The 18,303-nt window shown below is 47.6% G+C and overlaps 3 protein-coding genes across 9 annotated transcripts in view; 1 reads left to right on the top strand and 2 right to left on the bottom strand.

Moving 5' to 3' along the window:
- Positions 1 to 54: 54 nt before the first annotated feature.
- On the top strand, positions 55 to 4,463 carry MIS12 (MIS12 kinetochore complex component). Of its 2 annotated transcripts, none has more exons than XM_061143203.1 (2): positions 55 to 356; positions 2,673 to 4,463. In XM_061143203.1, exon 2 carries the CDS (start codon positions 2,730 to 2,732, stop codon positions 3,348 to 3,350), a length of 621 nt encoding a protein of 206 aa, XP_060999186.1. In that variant the 5' UTR covers positions 55 to 356; positions 2,673 to 2,729; the 3' UTR covers positions 3,351 to 4,463. The 2 variants fall into 2 exon arrangements, with proteins under 2 accessions (XP_060999186.1, XP_060999187.1); XM_061143204.1 differs by lacking the exon at positions 55 to 356 and adding an exon at positions 448 to 594.
- A 1,473-nt stretch (positions 4,464 to 5,936) lies between these two features.
- LOC133057098 (uncharacterized) lies at positions 5,937 to 7,649 on the bottom strand. Of its 2 annotated transcripts, XM_061143198.1 has the most exons (3): positions 6,881 to 7,649; positions 6,519 to 6,746; positions 5,937 to 6,440 (listed from the first exon to the last, which is right to left on the bottom strand). In XM_061143198.1, exon 1 carries the CDS (start codon positions 7,500 to 7,502, stop codon positions 7,137 to 7,139), a length of 366 nt encoding a protein of 121 aa, XP_060999181.1. In that variant the 5' UTR covers positions 7,503 to 7,649; the 3' UTR covers positions 5,937 to 6,440; positions 6,519 to 6,746; positions 6,881 to 7,136. The 2 variants fall into 2 exon arrangements, with proteins under 2 accessions (XP_060999181.1, XP_060999180.1); XM_061143197.1 differs by having other exon boundaries at positions 6,519 to 7,649.
- Positions 7,650 to 13,415: 5,766 nt separating this feature from the next.
- Positions 13,416 to 18,303, bottom strand: part of NLRP1 (NLR family pyrin domain containing 1) — a 30,879-nt gene continuing 25,991 nt past the window's right edge. For 4 of the 5 annotated variants that reach the window (XM_061143191.1, XM_061143193.1, XM_061143194.1 and 1 more), the window contains 3 exons: positions 17,955 to 18,096; positions 15,031 to 15,075; positions 13,416 to 14,626 (listed from right to left, as the gene is read on the bottom strand). In XM_061143191.1, coding sequence (XP_060999174.1) covers positions 14,310 to 14,626; positions 15,031 to 15,075; positions 17,955 to 18,096 — 504 coding nt within the window. In that variant the 3' untranslated portion in view covers positions 13,416 to 14,309. The remainder of the gene's footprint in view (positions 14,627 to 15,030; positions 15,076 to 17,954; positions 18,097 to 18,303) is intronic. The other variant, XM_061143192.1, reaches the window with a different exon arrangement.

Here is an 18,303-nt window from a genome sequence, read left to right as displayed (position 1 = left end):
AAAGCACATTCGCCAATCACGAGTTGCGTTTCCGCGGCGGCCCAACCTAGCTTCTCCACCCACCAACGTCTCGGGGAAGGGAGTGAGTACCGATTCCTTCTGCCAATCCCCGCCGGCCACAGCTAGCTTTCCCGCCCGGCCTCTTTCCGTCACCAATCTAGGTGGCCCCCTTCCCGGACAGTCGGCCAATCAGGAGCGCGGTGGCATCCTGCCCTAGCTGTCGTTCGCTAAAGCAGATAGCGGTCAGAATCTGGGGAAGTCAACCGCGCCGCCTATCTCTGGCAGCCTGCGGTGGTTTAAAGGAGGTGGCGGGAAGCTGGTGTTTGGTCGAATTCATCACTCTCATAGTCGCTTGGGTAAGTGCCACGGGGCTGCATTTTCTCTGAAGAGGAGCGGGAACAGGTGGCACTCGGTGGGGCGCCATCCCGGGCGCTAGCGCAGCCTGAAGGAGCAGCGTCGCCGGCGGGCCGCGAACCTCCACCCTGAAGGTCCCGGCATGCAGCGGGGGCGCGGGGCCTGTCGGGAGCCACTTCTCAAGCCGGAAGTAGTTCCTGCCAGGAGGTTTCTGGAGCTTCGGCTCCTCAACTCGCCGAGGTACCCTGTGTACTTCCTGCGTATCACCTGCAAATATCAGTTGAAGCCGTATCGGTTTCCTGCCCTCAGGAAATCTAAGGCTTGCAGAGAAGATAGGCTTGTGATAATAGTATCCTAAAGCAGGACTTGGGGTCGCAAAGAGTCGACGACTGAGCGACTTGTGAACTGAAAGCAGGACTTGATCAGTGCCCGAAGAGAGGCTGTTGGTTTAAGGTCGATTTTTTAGTTTGGAGGCTTGATTAGGATTGGGTAGAGCTCATGAAAAGCAGTCCAGTTTTGGTAGAAACTGCTGAATCAAGAGTTTCAGAGAATCTTGCTGTAACAAATTGTTGGCGAGATATCCTGGAAATGGCAGCACACTCCAGTATTGTTGCCTGGAAAATTCCATGGACAGAGGCGCCTGGCGGCCTGCAGTCTATGGGATATAGAGAGTCAGACACGGGGAGAGCTGGTTCGCACGCACGCCACGCATTCCCATTAAAGAGTTCATCAGTCTTTGGGGGTTTCATAATGAACAATCCAACCATTTGGACAATGAAAATGTTATTCTGGTCTAGAATAGCAGAGTCATGCTAATGTAAACAGTAAGTTGTTGCGGGGTGGGGCAAGGAGACTCTTTGTTAGTTTCAGTTCTCAGTGTTCAACCTGTGTGTGTGTATGGGTGGGGGGTTAGATGTTTTTGGTTTTCAAGAAACAACGCTGTAAAATCATTTTACCAGATTGGCAAAGATTAGAAGCATTATCACTTCAATTATGCTTATGTAAGGTACTTAAAAAGGAGGACAGTGGTTAGTAAAGCTCCTTGTAAGCCATGTGAAAAAGTTTAAAACTGATCTTGAAGGCATAGGGAAGTGTTGAGAAGTTAAAATCCTGTTAATCCACAGAATCCTCTCCACAAGACAAAGAAGAGAAAGCAGTTCTATTACTGAATAAGCATATCCAGATTATGATGCATTAGAGATAATCTGTAAATGAGATTACAGAGACAGAAATTCTACCCTATTTATACTGCTAAGCTATTAGAACCATTCTATTTTTAGCCATTACATAAATTCTCAAGATTAACAGCACAGTCTTATAAAAAGATTTGACAGCACCACTTGCTTCAGATTCTTTGATAAGGTTCATCCTAAATTTGCCTGGTAATTGAGGTAGCCATTTGTTTCAGCTAATTTGCAGGAATAATGAAACTTCTTTTATTTCCATGACAAGTATCTGGTTACAGCCCCAAAAAGGTCCCTAGGTTAAACACCCACAGTGACAGGGAGATAGGAATGCTCTTTTCCTAGATGTTTACATTTGAAAGGAATGACTCCCAGACCCTTAAGAAAATGCCAGGGTTGTAAAGCTTACTGGAGGCTTACTCACCTTCTAGTGGTATTTTTTCAGATAGCAAGATTGGAAGGACAGGGAGTTGACATTGGTAAAGGAGTGGTTGACGTGATGGGTCATGGAGCCTAAAGTATTGTGGGGAAGTGAAGTGGGAGAGACTAAAAAGAGAGGCTCGGAGGGCTGAAAGTCTTGAAGATTAAGATATAATATGAATATAGGAATGAGTGTTGGAAGACTAGCATATGAGGTTGTGGTCAAAAAGTAGGAGAGTTGGGGAGAGAAGTTACAAATGTCAGTACCCAGGTCGCTGAAAGAGTGGAGATGAAGGTCTGAAAAAGTGGAGATGAAGAACTGAGTTTCTAGGGCATTGGTTAGATCATCCATGTAAATCTGAATGTTGTCTGGGGTGATAACAGAATTTAGAAGGCTGAGCCATGGGCCAGAGCCTCAGTAATTGAGAGGTGAGGGAAATGGACAAAGAGGAGGAAGAAGGGAGGTGATAGGCTGATGAGAGTGTCAGAGAGGCAGGATTTGTATCCTGTTGTGCATGTGTGAGGCTGGAAGTAGCATCAAGTATCAAGGAACATAAACTTCATGGTTTTTTTTTTTTTTTGAGCATTAAAATATTTTATTAAACTTCATGGTTTTTGTTTGCCACTTTGTTTTGTTTGTTTTGCTGTCTATAATGTCTAAAAATTTGTTACTTTTTTTTAAACAAATGAAAATTTTTCTTATTACATTTGCAGGTTGTTCACAATCAAAATTAACAAAGCAAAAACAAAACAAAACAAAACCCCACCAAGATGTCTGTTGATCCAATGGCCTATGAGGCCCAGTTCTTTGGCTTCACACCGCAGACTTGCATGCTTAGGATTTACATTGCCTTTCAAGACTACCTGTTTGAGGTGATGCAGGCTGTTGAACAGGTTGTTCTAAAGAAGCTGGATGGCATCCCAGACTGTGCGATTAGTGCAGTCCAGATTCGCAAGTGCACAGAAGAGTTTCTTTGCTTCATGAAAGGACGTTTTGATAACCTTTTTGGCAAAATGGAGCAGCTCTTCTTACAGTTGATTTTGCGGATTCCCCCAAATGTCTTGCTTCCAGAAGATAAATCTCAGGAGACACATTCTTACAGTGAGGAAGAATTCCACCTTCTCCAAAAAGAAATTGAACAGTTACAGGAGAAGTATAAGACTGAATTGTGCACTAAGCAGGCCCTTCTTGCAGAATTAGAAGAGCAAAAAAACGTTCAGGCCAAACTCAAACAGACATTGTCTTTGTTTGATGAACTTGAAAACGTTGGCAGAGACCATGGGGCTAGTGATTTTAGGGAGGGCTTGGTGTTCCTGATCCAGAACTCCAGAAAACTCCACAGTATCAGAGAGAATGTGGAAAAGGAAAGCAAACGATTGAAAATATCTTGATTTCTCAATAGAAAAAGGAGTTTCTCAGAAGGTGGACTGGTACGGGATTTATATCGATGATATCCTTAATCCTAGTGAACACTATATTTTTGGGAGGGTTTGTTTGTTCACACTTTCTTATATTCCACATCCTCCTCTTTTTTAGTCCACTCTCCTGAAGCATCTGTGCTTTATATTGAACTAATCTTTGAAGCATCTGTGCTTAGAGGTCTGTAATGGGTGGGAATGGATTCTTGGTTCATTAAGAACTCATTTGGGGGCATGACTGAAGAAGTAAAGCTTTCCTTGGCCATTCAAAGATATTTGTAAAAGTTGTACCTTGGTCGTGAGTCCTTTGTAACCTTGACCTTTTTGTCTTACTCTTTGGATAAAATGAAATGACACAAAGGTTAAGTGGGTGTCTTCTTTATTAACCAGTCACCACACTGCGGGACAGCCAACACAGACTGCTTGTTCTTGCCCAGTAACTTTTTTCTCACATGAGGAAGTTAATGACTAGCTGAAAGAAGCAAGTAGCAGAAAAAACAACCATGACCTTTAGAAAGAAGAAAGAAGTTGTTTGTTTCTAAGATAAATCCTTGATGATGTTAAAGAGTTTAATGTCTTGGAGCCCAGCAATGGAAGACATTGGACAAAAAGGAAGCATCTCACTGGCATAGAAAAGGAAGCCTGGAACATACTGAATTGCAAAGATTATATTAACTGACTATTAGGAATATATACCATTTTTTTGGTCATACTTCAGTTAGTTTTGGAATCTGCCTTGAACCTAATATTTAATTAACTTATTTATTCACACTCATAGAAACTCTCAGTGATAAATTTTAGCTGTATCTTGTACTTAAATTCAATGGAACCTAATATTTCCTTTTGTAACTAATCCATGTAAAATGTTAGATCAGCCATGGAAAGGGGAGAAATGGCAATAACTGCTCTCAAGTTATTACTTGCCTTCCATGTCTTCCTAAAGAACAGAATTTGAAGTTTCTCCTTTATATAGAAGTGTAATTTAGGGTATTCATATTTGCAATTAAATATTCATCAGTATAAGAAGCCTGTGTTTACCTGGAATACAATCCTGTACATTAAATATGTCTATTTTAAAAGCTTTGATTTATGATATTCTGCTGTATTTAATGTCATGGTGTGTGTCTCAGTATGACTTTTTAGCCAAATGATCCTTTAAAGTCATAATCATTATTTTTTACATTTGGAGCTTATTTAAAATGTCCTGGGACTTTCCTGGTCCACTGGGTAAGACTCCAAGCATCCACGGCAGTTTCAGTCCCCGCTCAGGGAACTAAGATCCCATATGCCCCAAGGTGTGGCCAAAAAAATAAGGGATGGGGTTGTGTGAATGGGAAACAATGGGATCACATGTTTGGAGAGCACTAGGCCATGTATTGGAGAAGGCAATGGCACCCCACTCCAGTACTCTTGTCTGGAAAATCCCATGGATGGAGGAGCCTGGTAGGCTGCAGTCCATGGGGTCTTGAAGAGTTGGACATGACTGAGCGACTTCACTTTCACTTTTCACTTATGCATTGGAGAAGGAAATGGCAACCCACTCCAGTCTTCTTGCCTGGAGAATCCCAGGGATGGGGTTGCACAGAGTCAGACACGACTGAAGTGACTTAGCAGTAGCAGCAGGCCATGTATTGGGATTCAGTGCTTAGTCAATATCAGAGGACAGTAAAGATCCAGTATCCAAGATTGTAAACTGGAAAAAAATGGTACATATTGTACCTTGGAGACTTAATTTTGGAGAACAGTGCCTTTTATTGGGGGTAAATTATTGTAGTAAACTGGCTGCACAGCTCAGGATGATGTTGGGAAATGGTAGGTGTTACACTTTTGGTACTGAAATAAAGGGTCCAGATATCAAGGCAGGTGGTGATATGGGATTCTGGGAAAACAGAACTGGGAAATGACAAGATCCTGCTGTCAGCAAACACTGAACTTATAAAGGTACAAGCTGGTGGATTGGGACAAATTCTAGAGCTCAGTGGGGGGACTGTCGGGGGGTGGAAGTGTCTTGATAAGAGGCAAATGGGGACTGGATACTGAGGGCAGTGAGTCACTAGGGGACAGAGGCCTGCTGTCAGACAGGAGAACTGGACTCTGGTATGCTGTCAGGACATGAGATGGAGAAGATACCATCTTCTATATAGTTTCTAGCTATATAGTTTCCATGGCAACAAATTAGAGGTCTATATAGCTATTTAACTATCTACTTCCCTTGTGGCTCAGTTGGCGAAGAATCCTCTTGCAATATGGCAGATCTGGGTTCAATTCCTGGGTTGGGAAGATCCCCTGGAGAAGGGAAAGGCTATCCACTCCATTATTCTGGCCTGGGGAATTCAGTTCATGGAGTTGCAAAGAGTTGGATAAGACTGAGCAACTTTCACTTTCTTTTTATAGCTATTTAGTGGAGAGAAATGCTGTATCTTGGAATGCTGGGTAATGGGATGAAATTGGTTTTGGAGGGACAGTAGGGACGTGAAGATTATGGGGTGAATTTTGAAGCGGAATAGGAAGTTTGGTGGGCTCGCTGCATAGTTGGAAATAAAGGACAGAAATAGAGGAGACCGAAAAGGAAGAATTTATTTCATCAGAGGTACCACAATTGCAGACATTTCCAAGCATACACTGTAGTAGAGAGCTATGTTTTGACATTAAACATTCATGAGAAAACAGAGATGGCATGTGGGTAAATAACCTGCCAAGGTGGGTTTTGGTATTGCGCCTTTTGGGTATGAGATGACAAACCCCCAGGGGTTGGGTGATTTCCTAGAGCGAATTCTCGTCAATCAGAGATCTCACTCCCTTTTGCGAGGCTCTAGAAGGGCTCCGGGCCAGGATAAGCAACCCCCACCCCCTCAATTCCTAAAGACGCAACGGCAACCCTCTCTTGGGCCCCAAGCCTCATCCCGCGCAGCGCAGCGTGCAAGCTATGGGCCGGCGCGTCCCTGGAGGTCTGCAGCCGCTGGTCCCAAGCGTCCAGGACACGACGAGAGCGTGACTTCCTGGCAGAACAGCTCCTTTGGCCTTGTTTCCGCTCGGTTCCGATATCGATAGCGTCATCAAAGCCTAAGGCAGGGAAAACGCAGTCCGGGTGAGCTCAAGTCTCTGGGGAGGTGGTGCGCTACCCCGACAAACGCCACTCACTGTGTGCTGCGCTCTTGTGACGTCCGCTGCGCGCTCAGGTCCGCCAGCTCCCTCCCACGCGCCGGGCTGTCTGCGCCAGCTCGGGGTGGGGTGAGGGGCACAGCTGGCTCCTGGGAGGGGGTGGTCGGGCGATGCAGCACCACAGGACTGCGGCCCCAGCCCAGGCTAGGGCGCCGACCCTCCCCGCGGGGCCCTCTCTGGAAGTCCGCGGCCCGGGTCGGCTCATCCCTTAAAAAACAGAAGGTTGGACTCGCTGTACACGCCCCAGACACAAAACGACAGGCTCCCTCTGCGTCCCCCCACCTCACAAAGCGGTAGGGTCCAGAGACATTATCCTCATGATAAATGGGGATCCATCTCACCGCGAAGACTCTAAACGTTGGAGTCTGTGTTCCCGTCCCCTCGTCCCCAGGTGCTCATTTCATTAGCGACAGCTGCTTTGGATGTTTATACTGATGGACACTTAGACAAAGGCGGTGACAAGCAGAGAAGAAAAGACACAAGCGTCAAAAGCTAGACGAAGGGGGTGCGGCGCGTCTCCAGGCACAAAATGCTGAGCACTTCCTTTCCCTTCCCGCCCGCCTCAGCCCTGCGCGCATCCCGTCCCGCCCCCGCCAATCAGGCAAGCTGCAAATGGATATAGGTAAAGATGCAGGAGGTGATGGAGAAGGCGATGGCCGCGTAGATAAAGATGGAGAGGTGCGGAAAATGGTCGAGATAGCAGCCTTCGTCCAATGGAGGGGCCTCTTCCTGGGGCTGGGGGCGCATCGCGCCCTTAGGGGGCTGCCCGGGGCGGGCCCCTTGCGCCTTCCCGCCAGTGCGCCGACCCGCCTTCCTGCCCCCGGCCCACGCCGACTTGGGCCCACGGACAGCGGGGGGCTCTTCCGGAGGAGCCTTGTCAAACAGGCCTTCGGAGTCAGAGTCGGGGTCCGGGCGAAGCTGCTCGGGGTCCCAGGGTTTGCGCTGAAAGAGTTGGTCAGCCATAGGCGAGGAATGCGGGGAGACGGGTATGTGGGTTCCAAGTGGTCCGGTCCTGGCAAGGTCTAGGCGCAGTGGGCGGCGACGGCGGGGCTGCGGCTGTTTTTCAACTACCCGGGTGGGGGCGGAGCCGGGGGCCTCTGCAGGGTCTGCGCCACGTCTGTCTCAGTCTTGGAACCTCTTATTTCTGGCTTGCGCTTCAGCTCCCAGCCTGTTGCAGAGGTTGGCTGTCTGGGTTCAACCTCCAGGATGCTCCAGGGCTGGCGCCTCAGGAGTTCTGTGTAACCTGGCTTGTTTCCATGGCAAACTGACCCGGGGGCGGGGGGGTGGGGGTGATGCAGGAAGCGGGTGGGGGTGCGAGCTGCTAACTGGGACCCGGGAGGGCAAAAAGGGGACTTGGGGCCGAAGAGGCTGAAATGCAGACGGTCAGGATCCCAGTTCCACGCGGAGCTCCCTGGGGGTTTATTTCTCCTTTCAAAAGAAATATTATGTGATCTTTTTTAATTAAAAGATTTAATACATAAAGAAATAATACATAATCTTTGTAGAAAGCACTAAAGTTCGAAAACACTATTGCAAAAAGAGTAACAAAATAAAGTCACCCACAGTCTCAAGCCCAGAGGTAGTACAGTCAGCCATGGTGGTGCTTTTCTTCCTGCTCCTCACCCAGGAAGGCAGTATCCCAGCCTTTTGGGCGTATCACATGTGGTTAGAAGATTAGGAACAAATACTTTCAAAGATGGCCTGAACTGAGCAGCCCGCTCCCCCACTGCCACCCCTACCCAGGGTCCTCTTGGCAGCTGCAAGACTCTTCCACGGGTTCCACTGGTCTACCACAGATGGCTGAGTACCCTCTTCTGGCATGTCTGTCGCACCCACGTTTCCAAAGCTGGTTGGTGTTCCCTTGTGGAATTGGGGAAAGCAGCCACTAGGAGTTACTTGGGTCCCAGTGGTTGGGAGGAATACATGGCAGGCCCTGCCAGTTGCTGCAGACCCAACTCTGCCATTCAGGAACTCATTCCCTCTTGCAAGTGAAAGGCCAGAGGGGACCAGAACTAGCATGCGGAAACAGTGTCACCAGGCTGCTGTCTCTCTCCATCTCACAGAGCTGTCAGGGACTTCTTGTGGGGCCAGAGTCTACCACATAGTGCCTAGTGGTAGGTATTCAGATAAAATTTGTTGAATGAATGAATCGAAGTGAATGAATGGTTGTTGGCAGCAGCAGGATCACAGTCTCACAGTTTAGCAAGTTTAGCTGAAAGAGCATTTAGTTTCCTAGAGGTGGAGTATATGGAACCATTGTTGCGAATGTAAAATGGTGCAGCAACTTTGGAAAACGGTCTGGTAAACTGCATGAAAAGTTAAACCATTCACTTACCATACAATCCGGGAATTGATTCCACCCCAAGGTTTCTATCCAACAGAAATGAAAACATATGTCTGTGTAGAGACTACACGAATGTCCATAGCAGTGTTATTGGTAATAGCCCCAAACTGGGAACAATCCAAATGTCAATCAAATGGTGAATAGATAGGCAAAATGTTGACTATCTATGCAATCGGGTAATATTCAGCAATAAAAAGGAGTGAACTACTGAAACATGCTACAATGTGGATGAACCTCAAAAGCATTATAATAAGTGAAAAAAACCAGATGAACATGGACACAGATTGTATGATACATTTAAATGAAATGTCCAGAAAACAAAAATGAGATATCACCTCACACCTGTCAGAATGGCTGTCATCAAAACCCCCACACATAACAAATGTTGGCCAGGATGTAGAAAAAAGGGAACTCTAGTAGCAGTTTAGCAAGACAGAAAGTCATGATATTCATGTGCTTTGATACAGTCATTTCACCCCTTAATATTGTTTTCAAGTCAACAGTGTAAAGAGTAAAGAAAAGCTTTCAGCAGAGAGATTCATACTGTTTATCATGGCAAAGAAACTGGAGCAAACTCAATGTTGGAACAAGAGGAGAATACATAATTAAATGATGGTGTGTATACTGCAGCCATAAAATTAAAAGACACTTGCTCCTTGGAAGAAAAGCTATGACAAACCTAGACAGTGTATTAAAAAAGCAGAGACATCATTTTGCTGACGAAGGTCTGTATAGTCAAAGCTATGGTTTTTCTAGTAGCCATGTATGGATGTGAGAGTTGGACCATAAAGAAGGCTGAGTGTGGAAAAATTGATGCTTTTGAATTGTGATGCTGGAGAAGACTCTTGAGAGTCCCCTGGACAGCAAGGAGATCAAACCAGTCAATCCTAAAGGAAATCAACCCTGAATATTCATTGGAAGGACTGAGGATAAAGCCCTGTTACTTTGGCCACCTGATGTGAAGATTCTACTCATTAGAAAAGACCCTGATGCTGGGAAAGATTGAGGGCAGCAAGAGAAAGAGACAACAGAGGATGATATGGTTGGATGGTACCATTGACACAATGGACATGAGTTTGAGCAAACTCCAGGAGACAGTGAAGGACAGGGAAGCCTGGCGTGCTGCAGTCTATTGGGTTGCAAAGAGTTGGACACGAATTAATAACTGAACAACAACAGTCCACTGCATGGTATCACACAGAGGCATCAGAGAGCTTATTCTCAAAACTCTCAAGTAGCTTGAGGGGTGCTTATCATACTGTAAATCAAAGTCAGAAAAGCAAGGTTTAAAACCACATGTGCTAGGATGACAAGATAAAAATGTATTCCTGCAGAGAAAGGTTAGAACAGGAAGAGTAAAGATGGTTATTTTTGAATTGTTTGGATGGTGAGATCATGGGGCAATTTCTAATTTTTCCAGACTTTGTTTACCATTGTTATACTATTTTTTTGTGCAACAAAAGCAATTAATAGATGAGAAAATCTAAAAATAGGCCCAATGGCCACTTGTCAGATTAACAATATCCTGCAATGTTCTGATTGGTGCCCATGCAGACTAAGGACAGTACCCAAGTGTCTGGATGGCCCCACATTGCCTAGCAACCACATGCTCAACAGTGGTTGCTAGGAAACCAGGGACAGAGACAGGACTCCTGACTAATACCCAGTGCCCATCGCGCTGCAAGCCTCTTCCCCTTGTTACTGAAAGCTTGGCCTCTCTGTACACCAGTGCCAAATCAAATCTCAGAGACTGAATTTTGGGTGATGTAGAAAAGGATAGCTTTATTGCTTTGCCAGGCAAATGAGGACACATCAGGCTTCTGCCTCGAAATACTGTGTGTCCCTACCTGGGAGGATTTGACGAGGGGTTTCATAAGACAGTCACAAACCCTCTGTGTGTGTGTGTGTGTGTGCATGCGTTCTTAAAGAAAAAGATTATTCATGACAGTTGTTCAAATAGTAAGGCAGAATTTATTGAGAACTACTGTGATAGATGGACTTCCCAGGTGGCTCAGTGGTAAAGAATCTGCCTGCCAAGCAGGAGATGCGGGTTTGATCCCTGGGTCAGGGAGATCCCCTGGAGAAGGAAATGGCAATCCACTCCAATATTCTTGCCTGGAAAATCCCATGGACAGAGGAGCCTGGCTGGCTACAGTCCATGAGGTTGCAAAAGTGTTGAACTCGACTTAGTGACTAAACAACGACAACACCGTGATAGGTATAGGAACTTCTGTGACAGCATTTGGCAGCAGAGGGGAGAGACTGGGCTTAACTCGGAATACAAGGGAAACGTGGGGGTCTATAGCCAAGGGCAGAGTGGGCTGGCTGGGAGATGGGGCAGTGGTAGTGGTGCTGGAGGTGTGTTTGTCAGTGGAAAACTACTGGGAGAGCTGGGTAATTCTTTGCTAACAGGATTGTTGCTGAAGGCAGGCCAGAGTGATCAGGTATCATGTGGAGGATGAGGAATTTAATCAGGTATCAAGGGTGGGCGATTCTGGATAAACTAAATTAGTAGGGTTCTAACTAAAACCAAACAACGCAAAAAAAGACATGGAAGTCCAAGAGTCAAGGCCCAGTTGGGAAGAGGATTCAGAAGAGCCTAAGTAAAGTTCGTTCCAGGAGAGACTTTTGTCAGTGGGTACACAAACATATATATGATTATAGAGATAGGGCTTCCCAGGCAGCTCAGTGGTAAAGAATCCGCCTGCCAATGCAGGAGATGCAGGATGTGTGGGTTCATTCCCTGGGTTGGGAAGATCCCCTGGAGTAGGAAATGACAACCCACTCCAGTATTCTTGCCTGGGAAATCCCGTGGACAGAGGAGCTGGGTGGGCTACAGTCTATGGGGTCGCAAAAGGGTTGGACACAACTCTGCGACTAAACGACAAACAGCAGAGAGAGAAAAAAGGTGCGAAAGGAGATACGGAAGACTGTTATCAGAATTTCTGCATTTCTAGGGCACAAAGCAGCAGCAGTACTACCAACAGCAAGGATGTCTGTGGGCAAAGGTCTGACTCAGATGTCACCTCCTCAGGAAAGCCCTTCATGAATGTCACTTCCTCAGAAAAGTCCTTTCTCCCTGAGCATTCCAAAGTTGTATGCTGTTCCCTCAGCCCTAGCTATCACCCTCTCCAATTTTTGTTTTCTTAAAAGTACCTCACAATATGTGAAATTATCTTCTAAATGGATTTATTTATCTCGTTTTCTCAGGCTTTCTCTAGTTACAGCAAGCAGGGGCTACTCTCTAGCTGCAGTGCACTGGCTTTTCACCGAGGTGGCTTCTCTTGTTGTGGAGCACAGGTTCTAGGCATAGGGGCTTCAGGAGCTGGGGCCTGCAGGCTTAGTTGCTCCGAGGCATGTGGAATCTTCCGCAAACAATGACTGAACCCGGATCCCCTGTATTAGCAGGCGGACTCTTATCCACTCTACCACCAGGGAAGTCCAAAATGGATTTATGATTTCTATTAATATTTCCTTACCACTGGAATATAAACTGCTCATCTAGAACGTCCTCAAGCACAATGAAGATAAGGTTTGTTGACTGACAGTTGTTCACTGAATCGTAGCTGTGGACTCACCTTACGCATCAGTCCATGCTGTCTTCAACCATTTCAGGCAAGTATCATTATCCCCCATTAACAGACCCAACAACTGAAGTTCACAGCAGTTTAGACTTTTCCAGGACCACATCTAGTGGGTGAAGCCAGGATTTGGTTCCCAGCTCACTGCCTTTCCCTCAGTACCCCAACTGTTGGCGATTAGGATTCGGATCCAAAGTAGTCAAGCATCTTTTCCCCCAGTTCCGGACCTACCTTTGTTTCTGGCCATTCTCCTCCCCCAAGACCCGCCCCACTTTTCAGTTGGCTGCCATGAAGATGGCTCCCGATTTGGGAATAGATTACTGGGCCTCCGGAAACGAGACTGCAATGGACTGGAAGGGAGGGAAGTGAGTAGGGGAACCCCGCGGGAGAGGGCAGAGCAGGCAGACCCTTCCTCGCGCACCCTCACCCTGACCTCCACCTCCTCTCTCTGCGGTCCGGTCCCGGGTCTTGGCCCGGAGTGCACCTGGGCTTTTCCCTCACTTAGTCTGCAGAGGTCTCGGGGTCGCCGCCCTCCTAGCTAGGGAGAAAACTCAGCTGGATGCACCCTCAGGAGGCCTCCGCCAGAGGCCTGAGCTTCTCCAAGAGTTTGTGGGAAGACCGGGCAGCCTGGGCACCTTTGGGTATCCTAGGGCCACCCTATCCCCAGCTGTGGTCTCTGCTTCCTCTCGATCATTCTGGAACTCATGCACACTTCAGCTTTCCGAGGCATTGGGGCCAGTTGGGAGAGGAAAGAAAGGGCAGATGGGTGTGAGTGAAAATAGAGGATTTGTGTTTTCGGGTGTTTGATACTCTGTCATCTCGTGGTTTGGGGGAACGGTGTGTGTAGATATGTGTGTGCGCCCGCCTGTCTGACCTTTGTTATCTGTTCTCCCTGTAGAAAGGAACAATCCATGACTGCTGCTATCAACCAGAAATTTTGGTTTGCACCGCGACATTTCCCCTGACTTTATTTGGGAGTGGTTACCGAGTCACTTTATGCGCTCAACTATTTTGTGATTTGGGGAACATCTCTGCATTATCCCAGGAGTTTGCTCATCTGTGTGAACAGGATGTCCCGGGAGTGGGACCGCAGCCCTCCAGCCGCTGTATTTGAGGAGGGGTTGCCTTGGAGCCCTGGGGGTAAACCTCCCTCTTCATGGCCCCTTTGACGGTTGGGCCTGGGGTTGTGGGTTTGGGGGAGCCTGGAAAGTAGAGACGCCCTTGGTCGCACCTCTGCATGTAGGAGCCTCTGCGTCCCTTTTTGTTCTTGGCCTGTCTACAGGTTGGTGGGTGGGCTCGAGTTCCCCTGGGAATGAACCCGAGGAGGGCCCTGAGGGGAACGTGGGTGCCCCAGCCCTGGCTGGACAAGTGAAAAACCAATCTGTTTTTGTTCCTGTTCACAAGCCTTTCGAAACCCCCAAGGTGTCCATTTCCATTGTCTATCTCCAGCCAGAGCCCCCAGTCCCACGTTCTCTCTGCTCCTCTTTGCGTCTGCATAGCACAGGGAGGACTCTGGGTTTGGCTGCTGTGGCCAGCGGACCAGGCTCTTGGGCGAGGCTGCTACAAGGTCTGCAGAACTCCTGCCGGCTCCAGGTGGACATTCTCTGAGATGCTGTCGTTTCACCTGGACAGCTGGCCCGTGAAAGCCAAGGGAGGCCGTCTGGGTTCCTGTGTGGCTTTCCTGGGCAGGGCAAGGTAATGCCCAGCAAAGGCATCATCATCAAAGTTTTCTTTAGGCCTAGAAGGCAACTCGGATGGTAACTTGTTTCCCGATGAACAACAGGCCCAGGTGCTCTCAGGCAGAGCGGGGACTCACAGCAGGTGTTCAGACAGCAGCCCAGCTTGTCAGGAGCCCGGCCTGGTCTCTTCACTGCCCCACTTCTCCCAGAGTTCCATGATTAGGTGAGGATGGGTCTCCTTCAGGGCTTGGTAGAGACGATCTTTGCAGGCCCAGTCCCAGGATCGGCTGAAGCCAAACAGCTTCCGCATCTGGCCTGGAGCGGTGGCCTCTGCCCGCACCCCCTCATACTGTTCTTCGCTCAGCACCTGTCCATGCAGCTTGTCCAGGACAGGGTCCACGGATGTCACTCGAGCCACCAGCTGTTCCCGATGTCGGTCCACAAAGTGCCTCAACCTCAGGGCAGCTGGGGAGCCAGGTGAGGCTGGAAACGAACAAAGAAGGGCTCGTACCACCGCCCCTTCCTCTGACCCTCCATCTCTACTTCTCTTCGCTCAGCTCATCTGCATCCCTGGCTTCCTTCTGCCCTGTAAAGGCATTTGACCACCAGAAAGCCACTTTTGCCCTCCCTCACGTCAGTACCTGCCCATTCTGCTTGAGCTTGGAGTGGGGCTCTTGGTGGAGGCATCTGAGGTGGTTTGGTGGGAGGTGCCAGGGCTCCCATGGGCAGGAGGAAGGGGCATGGGGCACACAGCACTCTCCAGGGCCTGACTGCTTGTGAGATTTGCAATGAGAGTCTTTCCTTCCCCTCTTCCCAAATCTCCAGGACCTGAAAGTACACCCCAGAACTGCCACTGGCTCATGTGGTCTCTAACACCTGTTACTGACCTCTGAGGCCTGGAGAGGCCAGAGTAACTGCCCGTCTGAGATCTCCTGGAGGGAAACAGAGATGAAGAAGCATCTGTAACAGTGCTGGTTATTTACACACGCGATACTCCTCTAAACTCCTACCTACTTCTGAGAGTCTCTCATTCTGAGAACAAGCTACGGATAAATTCTGATAGAATCTGGAGTAAGGGCTGGAAGGGCCTTTAGAGATTATCCAGGTGAATCCCTTCCTTATGCATATGGGGAAACTGAGGCCCAGAAGCCATGATTAGACAGAGGGTGGGAGAGAGATAGGAGGCATCCAAGTGAACAATAGCAGTTTCTCTCAGCATCCCAGACATGGTTTATCCAGTGTTGTCCTGAAGGGAACGCTGGTAGAGAACTAACCAGGGTTAGTTAGATAGCTTAAACTATCTAAGATGTCCTTAAATAGTTTAAGGACGTCTTAAACTTCTGAACAGACATCTATCTCCTTGCCCATGTTTGGCCTCCTAGATTCACACAGATGAAATCTGTTCTGAATTTTGATGTCAGAAGATCAAGAGATTTCCCTGGTGGTCCAGTGGCTAGGACTGTGTGCTCCCAATACAGAGGGCCTGGGTTCAGTCCTTGGTTGGGGAACTAGATCCCACCTGCCGCAACTAAGAGTTCACGTGCCACAACTAAAAATTTGCAATGCTGCAACTAAGACTGGCCCAGCCAAATAAATAACTTAAAAAAAAAAAAAAAAGGGAACCAAGAAAACCTTAGCACTTGGGAGTAGTGTGATAATTTCAATAGCAAAACAACAGAAATGACTCAAGGGGCTTAGACAGTTACTTGCATAAGGCGAGAAAGGGGCTGTTTACAATAGCTCATGTGGACAAGACCTGAGAGTCTGAGCAGACTCAGGTTCACTGTGACCTGATGGTGTGTGGAGGTGGGCACAAGATAGGGGAGCTCCAGCTGTGGCTTCAGGAGCATTGGGTTCATTTGGAGGGTGGAGGAGGGTATTCCACATCCCCCCAAAGACTGGAAACTCAGGGAGTCCATCCTGGCTCATCTGTAAATGGCAACATCTACCAGAAAGGTGTCTGAATGGCAAAGAATTTAAAAACCAAAATACAAGAGGAATGATGGAAGTAGAGATATTTAACTTGCATAAGAGGAGACTTAGGGGAGGCCTTGATCCCAGTCTTCAAGTATCTCTTCTTGAAGAGGTACTCTTCTTGATACTTTCTCCTGGGCTCTCCCAGGAGAAACAGATTAGAAATAGAAATAGATCTGTCAGCTCCAAGGGACAGAATCAAGATAGGCAAGGAAGTTGGCTTAATACAAGGAAGAAGAATAATATTGCTACTATTTACTAGGGACCACTGGGCTTTACTATTTCCAGCTCAGATGGTAAAGAATCCACCTGCAAATGCAGGAGACCCAGGTTCGACCCCAGGGTTGGGAAGATCCCCTGGAGAAGGGAATGGATACCCACTCCAGTATTCTTGCCTGAAGAATTCCATGAACAGAGGAGTCTGGCGGGCTACAGTCCATGGAGTCGCAAAGAGTTGGACACGACTGACTGACCAACACTTTCACTTTTTACTAGGAACCACAGCACGAGATATGAACATATCTCATTTTATTTAATCTTTTCAACAATTCCACACATTAGGCATTGTGATCCTCACTTTACAGATGAGGAACCCAAGTTCAAATGAATTAGGTAATGTTCTTAAGATGACCCAGCAAGTAAGGGTCCTAGCTGGGGCTGGTGAGTTCTCCACCTGTGTCTGCACCCAAGCTGGGACCAAGTAAAGTCCATTCTCTTTCTCCCACACTGTGATGACTGTGCAGCTCAGGATGGAATGTGACCAAGAACCAACAAAGGCTGGTTGTCCTAGGAAGGACTGTCCAGGAGATTTTGTTTCTTGGGGGTGCTGGTGTTGGATTAAGAGATTGTAAAATTTCTTCCATTCCTGAGAGTTCAATATTTGGATTTCCTTTTGCCTGCCTTGACAATAACTGAATGATCTGGGTTAGAGTATCTGATATTGCCAGAACTGGCCTAATCCACACAACCATACAACCATCTGGCATCTAGTTCTTACTCTTTTTTTTTTTTTTGACCGCATGGCATGTGGGATCTTAGTTCCCAAACCAGGGATTGAACTTGTGCCCCCTGCAGTGGAAGTTTGGAGTCTTAACTACTGGACCACTAGGGAGTCCCTTAGTTCTTCCTCTTTCATCTACCTTCCAAGCTTTCGTGAGAAACTGCCAAAAACCTTGTGGGTATCAAAGTCTATTCAAGGGCAGAGTGGACACACATGGCGCAAGAGAAGGCAAGCACAGGGCTTACAGTCAGGTTAACCTGAGTTCCGAAGAATTGATGCTTTTGGACTGGAGTGTTGGAGAAGACTCTTGAGAGTCCCTTGGACTGCAAGATCTAACAGTCAATCCTAAAGGAAATTGGTCCTGAATATTCATTGGAAGGACTGATGCTGAAGCAGAAGCTCCAATACTTTGGCCACCTGATGTGAAGTACTGACTCATTGGAAAAGACCCTGATGCTGGGAAAGATTGAAGGCAGGAGGAGGGGACAACAGAGGATGAGATGGTTCTATGGCATCACCGACTCGATGGACATGAGTATGAGCAAGCTCCGGGAGTTGGTGATGGACAGGGAAGCCTGGCGTGCTGCAGTCCATGGGACTGCAAAGAGTTGGGCGCGACTGAGCGACTGAACTGAACTGGACTGAACCTGAGTTCCAGTTCTCCTCTTATCAGTTGTTGTCACTAGGAAAAGGTGCAGAACTCCCCTGGACTATTTCTTTTCATCAGCAAGTTGTGATAATACAAACTCCCTTTCACACACACACACACACACACACACACACACATTCTTTGACTTTCTCTCGTTCCACCTCTGTGCTCCCTGGACTTGACTTTACCTGGCTTCACCAAGGCTTCCCACACCACAGTCTCATCTTTCTTGCTTCTTATTTGCAACCTGATCCCTGACCTCAAATGGCGAACGTAGAACTCAGAGAACAGCTGAGATTCTTGAGGGCTCCGATAGCAGAGCTCCAATTCCTGTAGAGAGAGAGAGAATCACTGCATGAGAAGCCACCTCACAGCCTGCCAGTAAGGTCTTTCCCCACCTGACACCTCACTTGGCCCTGCTCAACTCTGACCATCTCCTGGACTGAAGTCAATCTTTAGACCCTACTTTTTTCTTTCTTTTTTAAATCTTTATTTATTTTTGGCTGCACTGGGTCTTTGTTGTTGCCCAAAGGCTTT

Source organism: Dama dama, chromosome 5 (genome assembly GCF_033118175.1).
Source record: "Dama dama isolate Ldn47 chromosome 5, ASM3311817v1, whole genome shotgun sequence".
Lineage (NCBI taxonomy): Eukaryota > Metazoa > Chordata > Mammalia > Artiodactyla > Cervidae > Dama > Dama dama.
This window is presented reverse-complemented; position numbering and strand designations above follow the sequence as displayed.

Bases quoted from the DNA above. Each gene is read 5' to 3' on its own strand.
- LOC133057098 (XM_061143197.1), bottom strand. From the start codon at position 7,502: ATGGCTGACCAACTCTTTCAGCGCAAACCCTGGGACCCCGAGCAGCTT.
- MIS12 (XM_061143203.1), top strand. From the start codon at position 2,730: ATGTCTGTTGATCCAATGGCCTATGAGGCCCAGTTCTTTGGCTTCACA.